The following is a 20,963-nucleotide window of genomic DNA, read 5'->3' on the forward strand; positions in this document are numbered from 1 at the left end:
AACCAACCAGAGAGTTTCAATTTCTTTTTTTTTTTTTTTAAAGAGTAAGAATGATTTAAAAAAATATATATTTTACTGATATTTTACAGAGAGGAAGGGAGAGAGATAGAGAGCTAAGAACGTCGATGAGAGAGAAACATCAACCAGCTGCCTCTTGCACAACCCCTACCAGGGATGTGCCCGCAACCAAGGTACATGCCCTTGACTGGAATCGAACCTGGGACCTTTCAGTCCTCAGACCGACACTCTACCACTGAGCCAAACTGGTTTCGGCAAGTTTCAATTTCTTGTTGAAAAAAATTCTGGGATTCAAAACAACACCCCTGGCTAAAAGTTACTATTTTTATGTGAGATTTAATTTTTTCAGTACATTTTAAAGAGAATAGGAAGGTAATATTTTAAGAATTAATCAAAACTTTCAAGCATTTTAAAATTAAATGTAACGCCGAAAGCAACCTTATACAGACGGTCTTGTAACGGGACAGGGACTGAAACACCAATGTAAAACGTTACGTATGTGGAGATAGGAAAGAGCACTGGAGCTTTTCCAGGGCTCAGAGACAAAAGAATGAACTTCCTGCCCCACATGGGCCAGCGAGCTGAAGGGAGATGCGCATCGCCTCCTGTCCCAGTCCCACATCCCCTAGCCCCGAGCAGTTAGGAAGAACAGGCGCTTCTCACCTTGTCTGTACTGAGCACAGACGTTAGGAAGGTCCACTTGATTGCTGATTTTCTGGTACTCTTTCAGTGACTCCCTTAACATCCTTTCTTTCTCAATCTTATTTTGAACTTGTCGGGAATGCTGGAGAAGCTCATTTGCCTAAAGGAGAAATGATAAGAGCTTAAAAAGATGTAACATCAAGCAGAGAGATGATGTTGTCAACATAAGTTTTAGGCTATGTCTAAGTTTACATCTGGATTATTATAATCAATAATAAAAACAACTCTATAAACTTACTTCTTAATTTTAGGCAGAAGAGTTTTTGACAAAAAAAAAAAAATCCTAGCTATTCTTAATTCCTGACAAATATGTTAAGCAAGATAGCTTTTTTCCTGGTAAATCTCTTGTCTAGTCAATACATTATTGGTCAGCAGGCAGTCCACATGGTACTGATTTTTAAAATTACTTCCACCTGTAGGAAAGGATCAATAAAAATTGCCCAATTAACTTTGATACATTACAGACTAACTTTAGATCTTAGAGAATTTCCTTAATTTCTACGGAGGGGCATATGTAACCATCGTCTTTTTAAATATGGCCTAGAAATACCATTAAAGATTCTTTATGAAAAACTTAAATATATATGGACTTTAAGAAACCAGGTATTCCAACCCCTTTCTTACACAGATGAGGACTCAGAGGCCAGGAGAGGTTCAGGAACCTATCAAAGTTATACATTGGGCGAAAGGAGGTTCCTGGTTCCCATTCTAGCGTGCTGTCCATCAGGGCGGGAAACCTCTTCCGTAAGCCCCACTGACCAGGCCCCGGGCCCCCACCTTAGAACAGACTGCGTCGTCGGTGCTGTACAGAAGCGGGCAGATGTCCTGCAGGTGGGAGCTGATGCCGTCCACGGCGGCGTTGTCTCTGATATAGCAGTTGATCAGAGAAGCAATTAAAGCCCCGGTCAGCTCTTTGTCCCGGATGACCAGGTCTTTAAAGGTGGTGATTTTCAGCTGCTCCTGAAATTCCTAGGAACATAAAAAGAATCCTTCCTTCTGTCAACTACACAGGAATATCCTATTTCCTCACAGAATCAAATTTCTTAATTAACCATAACATTAAGACTTCATAATTCAAGAGACAATACACAAAAACTATACAAACACATTTTTGAAATTATCATAGAATCACACGGAACTGAGAAAGAACTGTCCGAATGGCTCACTTTACCAATGAGGAAAGGAAACCCCGCAGAGCCAAGGCCGGGGCCGGGGCCAGGGCCAGGGCCAGGGCCAGGGCTAAGGCTAGAGCCAGGGCCAGGGGTAGGAGCAGGGCTAGGTCAGAGGCAGAGGCAGGGCCAGGGCCAGGGCCAGGGCCAGGGGCAGGGGCAGAGCCAGTGCCAGGGCCAGGGGCAGGTCTCCCGACTTCAGTCATGTCAGGAAAACTACATCAAAACACGGGCTTATGTCTCCTTTTCCAAAATAAGTTAGCATTCTGTTATTGAAGGCTTTCTAGTGTTGGAGTTTAATCTCATTTTCAACAAATCTGCTTGTTAAAATGAGTTTCTAATTGTTGAGGCAATTTTCCTAGAGTAAATTATTGGTTAGTGATTTGTCTCTCACACGTGCCCGACAGGAATTAAATCCCAGTCCTTCGGGATGATCCTCCAACCAGCAGAGCCACCTGCCCATCGCTGATACATGTTTTTACCTCCCAACAGAACTTATTCCACCTGGGATGGAAAAGTTTTCATAATTATCTTAAGGGTGGTTTTTTTTTTGTGTGTGTGTGTGTGTGTTTTTTTTACAGCATGTATTTAAAAGAAATAAAAGTACCAAACTAAACAACTCTTTGGACTTGACTGAAAAGAACTAGAGGAATGACTGAAGGATAAGAGAAAATTATTTTGATATAAAATATATCAGATTTTGCCTGGCTGGTGTGGCTCAGTGGTTGAGCATCGACCTATAAACTAGGAAGTCAAGGCTTGATTCCTGGTCAGGGCACATGCCCGGTTTCGGGTTTGATCCCAGGTTGGGCCTTGCAGGAGGCAGCTGATCAATGGTTGGTTCTCTCCCATCACTGATGTTTCCATGTCTCTCTCCCTCTCCCTTCCTCTGTGAAACCAATAAAAATAAAAAACCAAACAAAAACCGGAGGCTCTAACAAAGTGAATCCCTCAATCTTCAGTGCAATCTTCCCATGACATATTAACTTTATCATAACCTACATGCTCTGAAATGATCCCCTCCAAAGAAAACAAACGGAGCAGAGGATTAACGGCATGGTCTTAGGAACAAAAAAACCCTACCTTCTGAAGTTCACCTACAATGACCGTGAACTGGTGTTCACAAAGAAGCTTCCACAAAGCCAGAGCTTGGTATGATTTTCGGACCAATTGCTGGATCGCCTGAAGTGAAATCTTTTCACTCACTTGAGCCTCTAGTTACAAATACAATTAATAAAGTTTTATCAAAGGACATAGGTTGTTTTATTCCAAGTACAACATTTTACCTCAAATAGAAACAACTATTAAGGTGAAATCCTCATTGTTCTTCTCCCTCCCCCATCACATGATTTCATGTTCTTATCCTCCAACTAATACACACGTGCAATAACAGCATTACTGTTTTTAAATAATTTATTTACACCAGAGCTTTTTCCATCAGTTGTATTTTTTTTGCAAGTTAGCCATAGCAATAAATATAAATCTAGCATGTTTATTTTAATTGCTGAGTGTTCTATTGTGTAAAGACCTTACCATTAAGTCCACATATATTTGTATTTTTTCCAGCTTTCTTATAAAATACCCTGAGGAAAGGTCTCCGGCAAAGTGCAGTGAGGTTTTGCTAGGACTGAGTGTCTTAGACCTAGACTAGGATGCATTGATGAGTCATAAAATCAAATTCAGTTACTCAATATAGCTTTTTGTTTTTTCTTAAAGAGGAAATATAATAAAAAAAGGGAAAAATTTAGAGTGTAAACAGGTGGAGTTTTTTCCTAAAATTCTGTTTCAGTTGCATGTTTGCTTTTAAGCACCTGGGTCATACTGTAAGATGTGTCTTTACTGTGAGAGAAGCTGCAGGCTGTGCCAGGCTGTGTTCCTGGAGGGAAACGGCTGGCTGGGAGGTATAGGCTTTCTCAGCTTTCACTAGATCTAACCAGATTGCCTACAAAGGGGCCATTTCAGCGCTCACTGCCAGGAATCTGAACGCTCCTATCGGTGTGAATCCTCAGCATAATGCCTGCATGGTCAGGCTGAAGGCCTTACTGAGGCACTGAAAAAGAATTTACAGCAGTGAACTGAAAACGAAGGCCAGCACGAAGGAAAGTACCTCGGGGTGTCATGAGCAAATATAATAATTGACTCAAAAAAACAAGACAACAAAAAAATTAAATCTCAGGCAAAATTTATGCAATAACACATTATTCCTCCAATTCATATCTTGAATAATTGATGATAATGAGAACTTTTTAATTCCCTCACTCTTTCTTTAGTTATTACTATTAAATTAGATAAAAACACAACCAAAAACCTGATTCACTTTTTTTTTAAATCCTTACCCGAGGACGTGCTTATCGATTTTAGAGACAGGGAGGGAGGAAGAGAGAAATGAGACATCATGTAAGAAACCGCTACATAACACCGACCTGTGACTGAACCTGCAACTGGGTGTGTGCCTGACCGGAAAATGGAGCCTGAAACCTTTCAGTGGACGGGACAACACTCCCAACAACTGAACCGCACTAGCCAGGGCTGGATTCACATTTTTAACTCTATAAACAAGTGTCACTAATCAAATCAAACCACAGTGATACCAGTTCACACCCATAAGGATGGATATTATTTTAAAAACTGAAAAATAACTCGTGCAATGTAGAGAAACTGGAGCCCTTTGTGTTGCTGGTGGAAATGTAAAATGGTGCTGTTACTATAGAAAACAGTATGTTAGTACCTCAGAAAACTAAACATAGAATTACCATATGACCCAGCAATTCCATGTCTGGGTATTGAGCAAAAGAATTGAAAGCAGGGATTCAAAGTTACATTTGCATACTATGTTCAGAGCAGGACTGTTCACAGTACTCAAAAGGTTAAACCAATCCTAATATCCACTAGGATGGATGGATAAACAGAAGTGGTATAGACACATTGGAATATTATTGTTTTAAATACAGAAGGGAATTCTGACATGCGATACAACATGAATAAACTTTGAAGACATTACGCTAAGTGAAATAAGCCAATCACAAAAGGGTCAATACTGTATCATTCCACTCGCAGGAGGTACCCAGAGCAGTGAGATTCAAGGGACAGAAAAAAAGAAGGTTGATCGTCAGGGGCTGAGGGCAGTGTGAAGTGGGGAGTTACTATTTTAGGGGATTCGGTTTCAGTTTGGGAAGATGAAAAAAAGTACTACAAATGGATAGTGGTGATGTTTGCACAATGTGAGTGCATTAAATGCCACTAATTATACCCTTAATAGTAGTTAAAATGGTAAATTTATGTTATATAAATTACAATTTAAAAAAACTCAAAGAAAAAAAGGTGTGTATCATGTTTTCCGGAGGATGAGAAAAAATGGGCTGAAAGTTAGGAAAACACATGACATCCATACTGTCTACTTTCCTCAATCACACTGGTATTTTAATAAAAAATATTTGTTACCACAAACAAGATCTCACTGAGAGAAGTGCATTGTTTTCTATCCCACTAATAAAACTCTCCATTAGGCTCGTGCACAGTGAAGTGCCAGAAGCAGTGACTTACCGTGAAACTTCCTCTGCAGCTCCTGCTGCATCTGCTGGGTGTTCCCGTTCTCCGGACGCATGAAGCCCAGCAGCCGCTGCGGCACTTTGGCCGTAGTGCTGAAACACAAACGCCAGAATGCGTGCTCGTGTTCTTCACAGCATTACCGAGGTATAATTCACACACCACACAATTCAACAGTTCAAAGTGCACAATTCACAGGGTGGCACAATGATCACCACAATCTAATTTTAGAACACCCCTGATTAACGGTCAATCCCCTTTCCCCCTTTCTCCCACCTCTACCCTAAGCAACCATCTGTCTTACCCGCTGTGTCTATAAACTGGAAGTGTTTGGTTTTTTAAAAAATATTCTTTTAAAATTAATTTCAGAGAGGGAGGTAGAGGGATAGAGAGATGGAAACATCAATGATGAGAGAGAATCATTGATCGGCTGTCTCCTGCATGCCCCATGCTGGGGATTGAACCTGCAACCCAGGCCTGTGCCCTGACTGGGAATAGAACTGTGACCTCCTGAATAATACGTTTATGCTCAACCACTGAGCCATGGAGGCTGGGCAACAATTTTGTCTTATTAAAAAATAAAAATTGAACAATATACAGCTTGACCAGGAGCAGTGAAGAGCCCTTGCTATAGTCTCCTCAGTAAGACTGCAGGCTCTTACCCTACTAGAAAGCATAGAAGCTGCCAAAGCCTACTGTCAGGATGATTCAAGAGCAACCCGAAGAAGCAAAATACAGAACAATTCTGCATTAAACACCTACAACAGACTGAAACAAAAAAACTGTAAGTTGTTACTGTTACTAAATAAAAACCTCAACTGACAGCAGGTGCCAAGATGGAGCAAGCCTGCTGCTGCCTTCCGCACTGACCACACCTGGAAACCTCGGACAACATAAGAGCAGCAACCCCCTGGTTGCTGAGAAGCCAGGTTCGCGGTTGTCAGGGACTAGGGGAGGGGAGAGGAGTGATCTGGACTAGGTGTTGGAATCCCACCAAATTCCTAAGCTGAAGCTCTAATCCCCAAAGTAATGTGGTTGGGAGGTGGGCCCTCGGGAGCTGATTAGGTTTAGACGAGACCATGAAAATGGAGCCCTAAGACCATGAAAATCGGTACCCCCATAAGAAGGTACCAGCGAGTTGCTCCCACTTTCTCTCTGCCATGTAAGGCAGCTGTCTTTAACCAGGAAGTGAGTCCTCACCAGAACCCGAACATGCTGGCACCCTGATCTCCTATACAAATGTCCGTTGTATAAGCCAGCACACGTGATCTTTGTTACTCCAGCCTGAACTAAGACAGGGAGTGTCTGCGAATGGGCACAGGGTTTCTTTCTGGAATGATGAAAATATTCTAGAATTTTAGACAGTGGTGGGTAATGACTGCATACCCTTGTGACTCTACTGAAAACCAATAACCTGTATGTTATAGAAGGATGAATTTTATAATAAGTGAATTATACCTCAGGAGAAAAAAAGAAAAGGAAAAAAAAAAAGTAAATAAATGCCTTTTATTCTTACTTTGGATTTCCTAGTGGTCCTCCCGAAAACTGGGAGTTTCTGTCTAGAAATTCTTGCAAGCCTTTTAGTTCTAGCAGTACCGACTCCAGCATTTGGGAGGGAACACTACTTTCAATCTGTAAGAAAGAAAGTATTTTCAACAGTTTAAAACAGTGAAAAGGCATATATATATATGAAAAACATACACTGTACTAGTATGTCTATAACTAAATGTAAACTTTAATTTGAAGTACCCTAACTTCATAAACACTTAGGGGTGACCAGGCCAGCAGGGGAGGGCAGTTGGGTGTGACCAGGTAGCAGGGGATGGCAGTTGGAGACCATCAGGCCAACAGGGGAGGGAAGCTGGTGGTGAGATCAGGCAGGCAGGGGAGGGGAGTTGGGGGCAATCTGGCCAGCAGGGGAGCTGTTAGTGGGCAATCAGGTTGGTAGGCAGAAGCAGTTGGGGCAATCAGGCAGGCAGACAGACGAGCAGTTAGGAGCCAGTCAGTGAGAGGGTGCAGGATGGGCTGCATGACACCCCCTCCCCCAATGCATGAATTTCGTGTACTGGGCTTCTAGTATACTATAATAAGAACATGCCTATTTTTAGAAATGTGAACTGAAAAAGATCATCAGAATTTAAAAGATATTTGGTATCTTTTCATTTAAAAAAAGAATAAGTTTAAAATAAATTGCATTCATATTACACATCAAAAAAAAAATCTTACTACCTGCATTTATAATACATAGTTCTATAAGATGCTTTTTCAAAGTAATCTAAAATGTAGGCAAGTACATAGAAATTAGTACTCAGTCCATAACTGGATATGTAAACAAAGTATTTAAAAGGTAACTTTGAGCAACATTGAGTAGGACTTCTCTAACCCTCACAAAAACCTCCTGAGGGAGATAGATGATTTTTCTCATTTTACAAAGAGGTAGCAGGCTCTGAAACGCTAAGGACTTTACTCATTTATTAATAAGGGTAGAGCAGAGACTTAACCCAGGGACTGGACAGATTATTGGACAAATACACAAACGTAAAAGAATAATCATTGCATTGTGTGCATAACACCAAGAAATGTGCAACACTACCCTCACTCATCAGTAACAACCTGGTTAATACAAACAATGGACCACACTTACTGCAGTGATCTCTCTGTTGCCACTCTTGAACACTCTTTCCACAACTAAACTAGCATCCCAGATATTTCTGCAACAAAAAAATGTTTTCATAATTATGTTGCAGTTAAATAAAAATAATTACAATATGTAGTAAATATCTTCTATGTGTTTATTAAAATGTAGTCACGGTTTCATTTAACATTGTACTAAGTTATCTGGAAAGAATGAAAACAGGAAAATTTTAAAAGCTGATATATCTAACTCATTTAACTAAGTTGAAAGATTTAGATAATGAATTGTAAACAAGGAAGCTTATAATGCAAAAACAAATTATAAAGGGGTTCTGCACCGTTTCTAAGTACTAAATAAATAATTAGGATGAAAGCATACATCTCAAATCTAAGAAAAATACATACTGATATGACCATTAACTAGATAATATGGTGGAACTGATTGCCAAAGTGGCTGCTGTTCTTCACCCCTTCTTGTGCCTATCCCCTTTTCAGCTGACTGATGCTGCTCTCATAGTGAGGGGTCCAGGCCCCACCTTTGGAATCTGGGTTGCCTGGGTCGGCCACGTAAATGACGTGGACATGGTGGTAGGCCGGGGCTGAGCAGAGACAGCAGAGACTAGTCTCATGAAAATCCCTGGCTGCCTGTGGAGGGCGAGAGGCACGTGGAACAGCCCAGCTGCTGCAGCTGAGACCACTCCGGACCAGCACAGGAACGTGCCTGGGAGCATGTGAGTCTCCTGCCAACGGGGAGAGCGCTCACTTCACCCTCACAGTGACTGCACAACCAAGAGGGAGCCTCGCCGTGACCAGAACTGTGTGGCTGACTCGCAGGCACACGGCACAGAGTAACGGGGCTTGTAAGGCATGTAGAATATATATACATATATGTGAACAAATACAGAAATATAGATGGTTAGATAATAAAGGAGTTGAATACTAGAGAACAATCTTATTAATGGACAAGTGAATTAAACTTTAGGTACAATTTAATAGGAATAAATGAAGTCCCAAATATAGAATTAAAAATAGTCAATGACACAAACGAGGCTAAGATGAGCAACACTCAGGTATTCCATGAAAAACTTACCCCATGATGCGAGAAAAGTAAATGTAGATGCCATTGTGCTTTCCGGAGTACACAATCTCTGGCCCAGCCATGTAGCTCATAGTTGGGGCCTGAATGGCTGGGTTCCCGGAAGCTGGTGTAGACATGACAGGAGGGTGGACACCTTCACACATAAGAAAAACGGATCTTAATATCGAATGATAAACATTCTCAACAACCCAAGTCTGCTGTGTCTAAACCCATAGGAACAAACATTTACAAAATACTGGAATAAACAAATATTTAATTTGATTTTTGACAGAGAGACTGAGATTTAAATGGGTGCTGCCATGTAGGCTTTCCAATATGGGCCATGCAGGATGGAAAGACAGCTTGCCATCACTGCTTCCTAATGCTGGGAGGGAAACTAACTAATTGGACAGCTTTCACAGTGGGTACTAATTAAATCTTGGTACCCAGTTAAGGGGCTTTCCAGGTACTATCAGGTACTAGTAAAGATTTTCTAAGTAAAGACATTCGTAGCCAAATGCCAATAGCTGCTTGGATGTCACTTCTTTTTTTATTTTATTATTGATTTTAGAAAGACAGGAAGAGAAAGTAGGGGTGTGGGGGATGGAGGGAAATTGATTTGTTGTTCCACTTCTTTATGCTTTCACTGGTTGATTCTTGTATGTGCCCTGACCAGACAAAGAAACTGTAACTGTGGTGTAATCAAGACGCCGCTCTAACAACTAAGCACCCAGCCAGGACCTGCATGTCACTTCTTTGGAATCACATTATTCTGACAGAAAAGGGCCTCGGTGATAATGGGACAGAGCACTAGCCCTTCCCAGAGAACAGCAGTAGTGAGCTAAAGAAGAGGCACCTGGACCTGGTGTTCCCAGAAAGCACGGGTTTGGACACTGGCCGCCACCAGGAAAAGGAGAGCCTACAAGGAAATAAGAACATGAAGATTTAGACAATAACTCCCCAATTGTTGAATTTGTTCAAATTTACACACAGAAGTTGTTTCTAAACATAAGAGTGAGGAGCGGCACCACTCATACTGTGCTCAAGAATTAGGGACTCAACTCATTTCCCAGTAATTTTTTAGCATCCCCACTTTGGAAAACATTGAGGTGGGAGTTTGTTATTAAATCATTCATTTCCTTCCTTTTATTTATTTTTTTTATTTTATTTTATTTTTTTTTTAAAATATATTTTATTGATTTTCTTACAGAGAGGAAGGGAGAGAGATAGAGAGCCAGAAACATCGATGAGAGAGAAACATCGACCAGCTGCCTCTTGCACACCCCCTATTGGGGATGTGCCCGCAACCAATGTACATGCCTCCGGCCGGAATCGAACCTGGGACCCTTCAGTCCACAGACCGACGCTCTACCGCTGAGCCAAACCGGTTTCGGCTCATTTCCTTCCTTTTAGATAAATTACAAATGAGTTCTGTAAACACTATTTGTCACATCTTATTTTGTTTCCTAACATACATTAAGAACTCAATATACCATTACTTTTAAGTCAGATATCTGTATAATTATTCAATACAGTAGCAGTAAGTAAAATATATTGAAAAGCTTTGTCCATTAAAGGTTCTACAACTCACTCCATTGGAAACAGTTTCATTTCAGTGTTTCATACTTACTGGCATAGACAGGAGAGCCCAAGATGGGACCAACATTGCTCGGGGTGGGGAGAGTGGCTGGAAATCTCATTTGCGCTTCACCGCCGTACCTGTCGATGACAACGCAGACCGAGTTTATTCAGTGAAGCAGTCCACCTGAAAGGCTGGAATTGTTCTAATAGAGGTTCACACACTAGAGACGTTAATAGACAGGTATTATGTTTACAGCGAAACACAGGGTGGAGCAAAAGTAGGTTTACAGTTGTGAGTACAGAGTTTTTCTTGTATTACTTTTGCTCATCCTGTGTATACAGATACATTAAAAAATATTTAGTAAAAGTTGACTTGAAATTCTATCAGTAAGTACTATAAGGGACTGGCAATTTCTAATAAAAGGTTAGCAAAGCATAGAATTTACTTAATGAGATATGGTACTATAATTTTCATACTAGATTATAGTTAGACAGAACTTCAAGAAAATTCTTTTAAACAAGTCACATTTCAAATTCTTATCCTTAGCTAAAAGTTTTCCATATAAAAGTATCTGTTTGATTCCAAGTTTCCTCAGAGTGATTCAAAATCTCAGTGCCAATAAGACCCCTATCGCAGAAGTGGCTCAGTGGGGAAACAGAAAACAAAGTAGCTGAGGTAGAAAGACCACCAGAGAATGGGTAACAATGCATGAACCGCTAATTATTTAGCTGCTTCTATTAGCATTAGAGTTCACCTTTGTGCAAACAAATTTTAGTAACTCACTTGTCTGTCAAGCCGTTAGAGTATCACATTCACCAATATAGCAGCCATTTACAAAGGGGCCAACAGCCAGAGAGAACGGCCACACACCTGAAGAAAGCCCGCGCAGCCCACGCCGACACTTCTCTGTCACAGGCGGCGGTGGAGCAAGCCAGGATAAGGCAAGTGGCACAAGCCTGGTCCTCCTGTGTGAAGAGAGTGTCTTCCCTTAGATTAAACACAACATTTAAGAAGTGTTGCTGTACCCAGTGTTTAAATCTGTGCCTGGCAGATGGCAGGCCTCAATAAATATTTGCTGACTTAATGAAATCAATTGATATGAAAAAAGGGGAAATAAAAAAGCATTGGCTTTAAACATATAGTGTATTAGAACTGCTCCCAAATATCAGAACACATGTAATGGTTAATGTAAAGAAGGAAAGATTACCTCTTACAGTATTTTTGGTCCTAACATATAAAAATTAGCTATCTTTCCCATTGTTTCATTATTTAAATTATCATCACAGTAAAAAAAAAAAGGAAAAAAAAGTGCATATAATTACCTGATGTAACTTAAAGAATCTTTCAATCTCTTCTCCATCTCCACCCACATTACTCACAAGTAGATGCCTCAGTTGATCTACTGGTCTAAGTTTATGAAACATAAGACTCCCCTACAAAGTTCAAAAAAAATAAAAGGAACATGAATAATAAATTTACCAAGTTTGATAACTGACCCTGTTATTTAATAAAACCAATGAAACCAACAAAAAAATACAATAATACAAAGTAAACAAGTCAAAAAGAGCATTTACATTTCAACTCTCAACCTAAACCAAATCTATATATCCATAACAAATTTAATAAGAAAACACTGCTCCATCAGACATACACATCAGTACAGCATGTGCCATTACCATGCATTAAGAAAGCTGTCCTTCTGATGAGAAGATTGCAGTTAGATTACACATTAATCATGTTGGCACAAACATGTTCATTTAGAAAAAAAATCTGGATCCTTATTCACACCTTACAGCAGGATAAATTCCAAGCAGATCAAAGATTTAAAGGATAAAATAAAAAAGAAACTATGGGTGAATGCTTTATGAACCTCAGAGTAAGTTTTTCAATATCACATAAACCCTAAAAGATAACTTGAAAGTTTCAACTACTTATAAATATATCAAACCCCTTGATACACAAAGAGCTTAATTCAACAGGAAATAGATAGTTCACAGAAAAATAAGCACTTTAAATCACAATGGGTCTCACTCTTAATAAGATGGCATATTGCACGTGGACAGGATGCGGAAACGTATGAGTACAGGGAAGTCTGGCCACATCCATCCAAACTACAAATGCACACCCCTTTGTTGAACTTTTAGGATTTACAAACATTCCCCCCTAGCCGGATTGGCTCAGTGGATAGACGGTCAGCCTGTGGACCAAAGGGTTCCGGGTTCAATTCCCGTCAAGGACACCTTGGCTGCAGGCTCCTCCCCACCGGGGCCTGGACAGGGCTCATGCAGGAGACAACCAATGGATGTGTCTCTTTCACATCGATGTTTCTCTCTCTTTCCCTCTCTCTTCTCCTCTCCTTAAAAATCAATGGAAAAATGTCCTCCGGTGAGGATTAAAAAAAAAAAAAAAAGAGTAAACATTTCCAAATACTTAAGTAAATGATCACCAAGCAACTATTCCAAATATAAAAACATTAAAAATGGCTTCCCTTCTTTTAGTCTTCATCTTAATTGAGTATGTACATACCTGTGCTGAGAGGAGAACAAACTTCTTTGGAGGCAACATGTGCTGCTGTACAACAACTGGTGAGTCAGTTATTGGAATATGATCCTTATTTAAAGGTGTAATTATCTTATCAACTTTCAATTCATCTATTGCAGAAAGAGCCCAGGAATGACCATCGACACGGGTCGTCATCTATATGAAAGAAACAAACTTAATGCTGATAGTACTAACGTTAATATTAAGTAAAACCTTTAAAAAGGAAAAGTTATACAGACTTAATCTGTAATTAAGTGTAGAATTAAATAAATTAATAAATTAACAAATATTCTCAAAAGTATTTTCTAATTATTTCAATCAGGCATCTTCTCTAATACCAAAAGATAAAGGAAATTTTTCCAGGTAAACTATAATAGTATTTTCTAGAATTACAATTCTTTCCATAACCAAACACTAACTACCTTCCACCACCTTTCTGGGACAGACTGATCTATACGTAGGTTCGGTGCTTACATTTTGCTGACATATAGATTTATATTCTCTTTAATCCTAAGATATTTCTTTAAAAAATGTTTTAATCTCCTAAAATACTTTTATTATAAAAATTTCAAGCATCCATATGCCCAGTACCTAGATTCAATAATTGTTAGAATTTTGCCATATTTGCTTTCTTTTTTTTCTCTTGAACCATTTGAAAGTTATAAATATGATATCACTGCTAAATACTTTTGCATGCATCTCCTAAGCATAAGGAAATTTTAACCAGGATACTATTATAACATTTAAGAATATTAACAATTCTCTAACCTAATGTCCAGCCAATATTCAATTTCCCCATTGTTCCAATGTCTTTTAGAGCTGTTTTTGGTAGATTAGAATTTGGCTAAAGTTTATGAACTTCATTTATATTTATGTTTTGTTTTTTTAAAAGTCCTTGTTTAAGAAGAACTCAAGTATTATATAAATGAAATAAGATATCAAGTATTTGCTTAAAAAAAGTTAACATTTATTGAGTGCTTCCTATGTACCAGGTAGTGTTCTTAGTGCTATACACATGAATTCATTTAATCCCACAATAATCCCATACAGGTAGGAACTATTACAGACAAGGAAATTGAGGGCCAGAGACATGTTATGTCATTTCAGCCATAGCTTTGAGGAAATGGAGCCAGCATGCAAACCTCAACCATTGACATTGCACTCCCATCAGGACAGGGTTAATATCTTACTAAGTTCTGAATCCTTAGTCTATCACAGAATGAAACACAGGAGGTGCTCAGTGAAGTTCAAAGGATAAAGGAAAGAATTTGAGAAAGGTGTGTCTTAATCCCAAACCAACCTTCTGCTCCTACCCCGGCAACTTTGGTCCAGGTCAGAAACTTGGAGGAGCCGTTACAAACCATGAACCTATCCTGGGGGTTGGGTTCCTCCTCCTCCCATCTACACACCTTTTCTCCCTGCTCTGTTCAAAAGGGCTTAAGCTGGAGAATAACCAGAAAGAAGGAGTGACAGCTGGAACCCAAATGCCTTTAAAGAAATGGTTCCAAAGAGAATATCAGATATTCACACCCCAGTGGGAGTTGGTTTATCTGTTTGATCAGCACCCTCTGGGGCAGGCAACATGGACTGTGCTAGGGCATCGAGGAGGACCGATGGGGTGGGATAAGGGACAGGAAGGGAAGGGAGAGGATGGTCTCCCCTTAGGTCCTCAGGGCTGGGATGGCAGGCCAGATGCGGGACTGGGCTAGGACAGCAGGGTCATCTCCTCACTCAGAACCTCGACATCAACCTCAGGAAGTACGTGGTGGTATTTGCTTTTAAAACACAAGTATATGTGTGTGTACATTTAGTTATGTACGGAAGAGAGAAAACAAGACGGGGGAAATGTTGGTAATTTGCTTATGTGGGGTTCAAGTTACCATTTTCTCTATTTTTGTGCATGTTTGCAAATTTCTATAAAAAAAAATTGTTTTTAGTTTAGGAAGGAGTATAAATTAAAGAGATTACTATAAATTCCTAAGTCATAACTATAATGGATGGTCTCATTTTAACTAAAAATACTATACATTTAAATGAGACAAAGATAATTCAGAAAAGATATATGCATTTTTGGGTACACTATGAAAAATATACTACAAAGGTTTCAAAGTTTACTTTAAAGATTTTTTAAATGATTACTATGACTTCTAACTTCACAGAGAAAAAACAAAGAACAGGATACACTTTTTTTCTAATTATGATTTCTAATCATATGAGATTGTTAGATGCAAACAGTAATAAATCAAAAGGTAAAATTTGGTACAATGTCATCCTTCACTTAAAATTGTATAAAAAGCTCTTTACAATTCTCAAGATAACTTACTTGGGTTTCCATCATTGGCTTTTGGAAAGGAAATGTATCATGGTTGACACACCACAAAATGTCATTATCTTCATTTTCTGAGGCTGCCATCAATAGGATACCTAAAAGTTTAACACACAAAATCTTATGATGCCTAATGATATGCATCCTAAGTAATCTCAACAATTAACATTAATATACATACAGCATTAGTCATTATAAATAAGTAAGTTACAAAAATAAAAATAAATCCCCTAAAAGAACTTATAATTACTGGTAGGATCATCAAATGTTCCAGGCCTTCACTTTACTTTTTTTAAGTAAACACTTATTTTTTTCAGACTTTGAATTTCCTACAGTTAGAATATATTTTGCCATCAATGGCTTTATCAGTTTAATTACTATTTTTAAAAACATGTTTAATACATAAATTCTGTGACTTACAATCAATCTAATATTCAATGAAATACAGTTCATCTACTGGTTAACTGAAACACATTATAAATAATAAAGATGAAGCTCCCAGTGGAATGGCAGAGATATATTATAAAAGCATTACCTCAATACTAGCTGACATCGCAGTTTGATTTTTAAATATATTCTCTTGTGCTCCTCCCACTAATTTGCTCTCTTTTTCTTTTCTTTCCCCCCCCCCCCTTTCTCCCTAATTTGCTCTCTTTGTAGTGATTTTAGAGATATCAGCTTAAGTCCACTGGGCCCATAATTAATTAAATTGTATTACTAGCTTGTGAAAAATTGAGAGTAATTTATATCAAGGTGGTAGAAAGATTTCTTAAAATTGAGCATATATACTTAACAACTGAAAATGCTTAAAATATACACTGAATGGCCAGATTATGATCTCTGAATGTGTAATATCTGGCCACTCAGTGTACTTCTCTTGAGTACCTCATTTATTTGATATCAGAGCTACTATAAATCGTGCACCTGTCAGTTCTCCCCTTTGCACTGCTGACAGAAAGCTCAGGGCAAATAGGTGGTTGACTCCAGCAAAAGTCTAGAATGCTTTTGGTACCCGATTGAGATACAAATACACCGAGTGGCCAGATTATTATGTGTTCAGAGATCATCATAATCTGGCCACTCAGTGTAATGTTAATATTAAAAACAAACAAACACCTCTTGAATAGGAAATCAAAACATTCTATATTTTATTGAAAAATCTTTACTTTCAAATGTTTCAGTGCATTGTAATTATAATAATTTTAAGAACCCAGTCTTCAGTATGATAGTGTTTTAGAACTTACCTTTGCTATAGAGAGCTTTATGTACTTTCGAAGGCTTTTCCACTGTGGAAGATGCTGAGAACCCAGGAGGTAAGCGGACATGAACCAGTGTCAATGTATTAGGTCGTGCTAGCGGCTGTCGGAATGGGCAGGTGCTGAAATATAGCCTTACACCTGATGGTGGGTGAGATTACAAATCAGTAACAGAAAATAAAAGACCTGAGCTACATGTATTGTTATTAACGCAATTCCAAAGAGAAACAGAACTCTGTGAAAGCCACACCACTTTCCTGACTGATCTTAAGTTACCAGGGTGCCACAGGAGAAGTGGATTTCTATGACAAGATCACTTGAAATTGAGAGGTGAATCAACAATCTCAGCAGGAGGAGCCTGCCACCCTGAGCGGTGAGCCTCCGGCTCTGTCCCTGATTGTTGGCACCTTAGCTTCCAGGCTGCTTTTCCTCTATAAAGTGAGTAAACAGAACCGAGGAATCCTCCAATTTTCCCAGTCCTTACTTTTATAAATCATTAACACGACTTTATAGTTGATACAGAAGTAAAAATTCCTCTCATGTTTCTAATTATAGATCTCTAATTCTGAGGATTACTAAGTTACAAAAGCAACAACAAACATGTAAGTAAAAACATACCTGCATGTGTGACAGCCAATAACTGACAGTCCAGTGACTCAGAGTTTTCAATCACTGCTATTTGAACGATTGGTTTAAAAACAGAACGATCTATTGTCCTAAAAGAAAAAAACACACACACTAGTATATTTTTAAAATGTGTCTACTAAATTCTAAGGGACATTTTCCACCAGCAATTATACATCTCAAAATATACAGGAAAGTAACACTACAGCAGCAAGAACTGGCAAAAACCCCTGAATGTGTGTTGTTTACATTAGTTAATATTGTTAAGAGTAACCTTTTTTCAAAGACATAAAAGAAGGCTAAGTCCATTAGGTAAATGGCTAATGGGGAACAAGATGTTCTCAGATCATCAAATTAGCACTGTAAAAGTTACTGCTAATTAAAAAGAAGAAAAAAATGAAGCTTTATAATGAACACCATCTTAACCAACTCTTCAATAGTGGTAAACTGGTTTATGCCTCCTGATGTAATGCTATAAGAAATTCACATTACCTATGCAATACTAGCTAAAGAAAAATTACCTTTAATCTAGTATGGAAAAATAGACAAATTCAGAAAACTCCTGAACATTTAAAAAAAACTGTAATGAAGTTCTGTTCTATATTAAAAAGATTAATGACCAATGCAATTAATGATCTCTGACTGAACCTGGAGAAAAATGGAAAGAAAAATAGCTATGAAGAGTTTTGGAAATTAGCAATTTTAATATGAACTATCTATATATATAAAAGGCTAAGCAACTGGCTGACGGGCCGACAGCTATGATGTGCCCTGACCACCAAGGGGCAGATGCTCAACTCAGGAGCTGCCGAGTGACAGCAACCTTTTGGCCCAATCTCCGCAGGCCAGACAGAGGGACCCCACCTACTGGAGGGACTCCGCTCACTCCGGAGAAGGCATGTCCAGCCCGTCTCACCAAGGCCAGCCGCAGCAACCACCTTCTAATTGATTTACTTTCAATGTGTACAAATCTGTGCATCGGGCCTCTAGTATAATTATAATATTATTAATTTTTAGGTGTGAAAGTTATATTGTAGTTAGGAGAGAGAAGATGAAGGATTTATAAATAAAAGCAATGATTTGTGCAACTTACTTTTCAAATGGCTCATGGAGTGAGCAACTGAGGCAAATAGCTAATTGGTGAGTTTAGATCAAGGGTATATGAGTCTTATGTCCTTCAACATTCCTCATATTTTAGAGATACTATGACAAGGAAGTAATTTTAATATGCTGCACACAAACAGTATAATTACGCCTGTAAATGAAATGTCTGACAGTAAGTTATAGATCACCTTGCAATGTTTCCAGCAGCAGAGACAATAGAATTCTGCGACACTGAGGCAACTCTGCTCATGCCTTGTCCATCGCTGCCCAAATCATAAACCTGCAAACAAAAATTGTACCCATGACTATAACCCGCATACATTTTATTTAATATCTTTTCCACTTTTTAATGCTTTATTCGTTGATTTAAAAAAATATACTTTAGTGGAGACTGGTTTGGCTCAGTGGATAGAGCGTTGGCCTGCGGACTTAAAGGTCCTGGGTTCGATTCCGGTCAAGGGCATGTACCTTGGTTGCGGGCACATCCCCAGTAGGGGGTGTGCAAGAGGCAGCTGGTCGATGTTTCTCTCATTGACGTTTCTAACTCTCTATCCCTCTCAATTCCTCTCTGTGTAAAATCAATAAAATATATTAAAAAAAAAAATAAAAACATATATATATACACACACACACACTTTAGCCTGGCCAGCATGACATAGTGGTTGAGCAACAACTTCTAAACCAGGAGGTCACAGTTCGATTCCTAGTCAAGGCACATGCCAGGGTTGCGGAAAATCGAAAGGATTGTGCCCTGTTTCTATTTTGTATGTCAGTTTTTTTTTTACAACTTTATTAAATAGACTTTTCCCTTTAATTTTGGTACTTCATATAGGTTTGGAAACATTCACAGATTTGAAAATTTACAAAAAGGAGACCCTAAAAGTGGTCTGGATTTTTTCTTTTCTTTTCTTTTAAATCACACAGTTCATAGGAAAAGTCTAAGGAGCCACAATCATCTTCTTTAAAAACAGGGATGCTAGGCCACAGCCAGGTAGTTCAGTTGGTTAGTGTTGCCCTGATACAACAAGGTTGCGGGCTGGATCTCCAGTCAGGGCACATACAAGCAACTAATGAATGCATAAATAAGTGGAACAACAAATCAATGTTTCTCTTTCTCTAAAAATTAATCAACAAAACAAAAAAGGGAGGCTTATTCCCACCTTAAATGGTAGTATAATATTAACATTTACCTGTATTACTCCTTTCTCAGATCGTGTATATAAAATGTTTCTAGAATTATCGATTTCAATTTGAACAATCGGATCTGAAAGACACAAAAACCCCCTCAAAGATTAACAAATCAAATAAAGTAAGTAGCCACTGAAATTAAAATTGTCAAATCGGAACTATGCATTCAGAGTTTCCTCTTGCTTTGCTTGGTAAAAACAGACATCAAATACTGTGACTGGGTTAAGAGCATGAAAAATAAGTTGTTCTAGCTAAATAAATGTTAAACCAAAACCAAAACTTCTATATTATTTCTTCATTTGACCAATGAGTGTTTGCTATATGCTAGGAACACATGAAATATTTACTCCTCAGCCAATTCCATCAAGAAACTGCCAGTTTAGTTTAATGATTCATTGTGTGAAGGGCAATAATTTATTTTAATCATAAAAGGTTACGGGTTTGATTACTGTCCAGGGCATATACCTAGGTTTCGACACCCAGTCGATTCCTGGTTGGGGTGCATACAGGAGGCAACTAATCAATGCCTCCCCCCCACCCCCCCAGCAATTCCCCTTCCTCTCCCTCTAAACATCAATAAGAACAGATTCTCAGGTGAGGATTAAAAAAAAAAAAAAAAAAAAAAAAAAAAGAGAGATCTCATGGATATAAAACAAATGTATTTAATAAGATAAACTTTCAACTAAGAATGAGAATTTCTCAAGAAAATGTTAAGTCACCAATCTGTTAAAATTTTTTGACTAATTTATTTGTTTTCTACTTACCATCTTCTGAGAATGTGAATTGTAGCAATGAAGGAACAAGAAAAGAAAGTGAGCTCTTTGAGTGGTTGATTTTCCTACATCTTTGGCTAAACCAACCTGCTTCTGCCTTAAAAGAAAAAATTGAGAGAAGACTCGTAAATGTAGATACCTTCATCATAGCAACTACTGTATACCCACGTTTACAAAAAAACCTCAGATCTTAGTGAAATACCAAGAATTGTAAATGAAGTCCTACTACTCAAAAATAGAACATGTAGTTAGCTATAACTCAATTACAGCTCTCAGTGAAATCGATGTCTATTCCAGAAACCTCAATAGTGCTATGCTAGTGAACTCACATTTTAATTCCCTTTTGATGAAGTAGGGGTGGATTTTGTTTTTAATTTGTAATTCTATAAGAGGATTAATATATTCTTATATATTCTCTTAAA

General features: G+C 38.5%; 1 protein-coding gene across 2 annotated transcripts in view; it reads right to left on the reverse strand.

Moving 5' to 3' along the window:
* The window catches only part of NUP155 (nucleoporin 155), a 42,059-nt gene that overhangs the window by 12,861 nt on the left and 8,235 nt on the right, over positions 1 to 20,963 (reverse strand). Inside the window, exons 7-24 of one of the 2 annotated variants that reach the window (XM_036410440.2) lie at positions 20,533 to 20,638; positions 19,771 to 19,844; positions 18,769 to 18,860; positions 17,471 to 17,568; positions 16,841 to 16,993; positions 15,594 to 15,694; positions 13,256 to 13,426; positions 12,052 to 12,162; positions 11,600 to 11,694; positions 10,778 to 10,866; positions 10,004 to 10,066; positions 9,160 to 9,301; positions 8,080 to 8,146; positions 6,952 to 7,067; positions 5,433 to 5,530; positions 2,973 to 3,103; positions 1,498 to 1,689; positions 682 to 820 (exon numbers count right to left, since the gene is read on the reverse strand). In XM_036410440.2, the coding sequence (XP_036266333.1) occupies positions 682 to 820; positions 1,498 to 1,689; positions 2,973 to 3,103; positions 5,433 to 5,530; positions 6,952 to 7,067; positions 8,080 to 8,146; positions 9,160 to 9,301; positions 10,004 to 10,066; positions 10,778 to 10,866; positions 11,600 to 11,694; positions 12,052 to 12,162; positions 13,256 to 13,426; positions 15,594 to 15,694; positions 16,841 to 16,993; positions 17,471 to 17,568; positions 18,769 to 18,860; positions 19,771 to 19,844; positions 20,533 to 20,638 (2,038 nt within the window). The remainder of the gene's footprint in view (positions 1 to 681; positions 821 to 1,497; positions 1,690 to 2,972; positions 3,104 to 5,432; positions 5,531 to 6,951; positions 7,068 to 8,079; positions 8,147 to 9,159; positions 9,302 to 10,003; positions 10,067 to 10,777; positions 10,867 to 11,599; positions 11,695 to 12,051; positions 12,163 to 13,255; positions 13,427 to 15,593; positions 15,695 to 16,840; positions 16,994 to 17,470; positions 17,569 to 18,768; positions 18,861 to 19,770; positions 19,845 to 20,532; positions 20,639 to 20,963) is intronic. The other variant, XM_036410441.2, reaches the window with a different exon arrangement.

Source organism: Pipistrellus kuhlii, unplaced genomic scaffold, assembly GCF_014108245.1.
Source record: "Pipistrellus kuhlii isolate mPipKuh1 unplaced genomic scaffold, mPipKuh1.p scaffold_m20_p_4, whole genome shotgun sequence".
Taxonomy (NCBI): Eukaryota; Metazoa; Chordata; class Mammalia; order Chiroptera; family Vespertilionidae; genus Pipistrellus; species Pipistrellus kuhlii.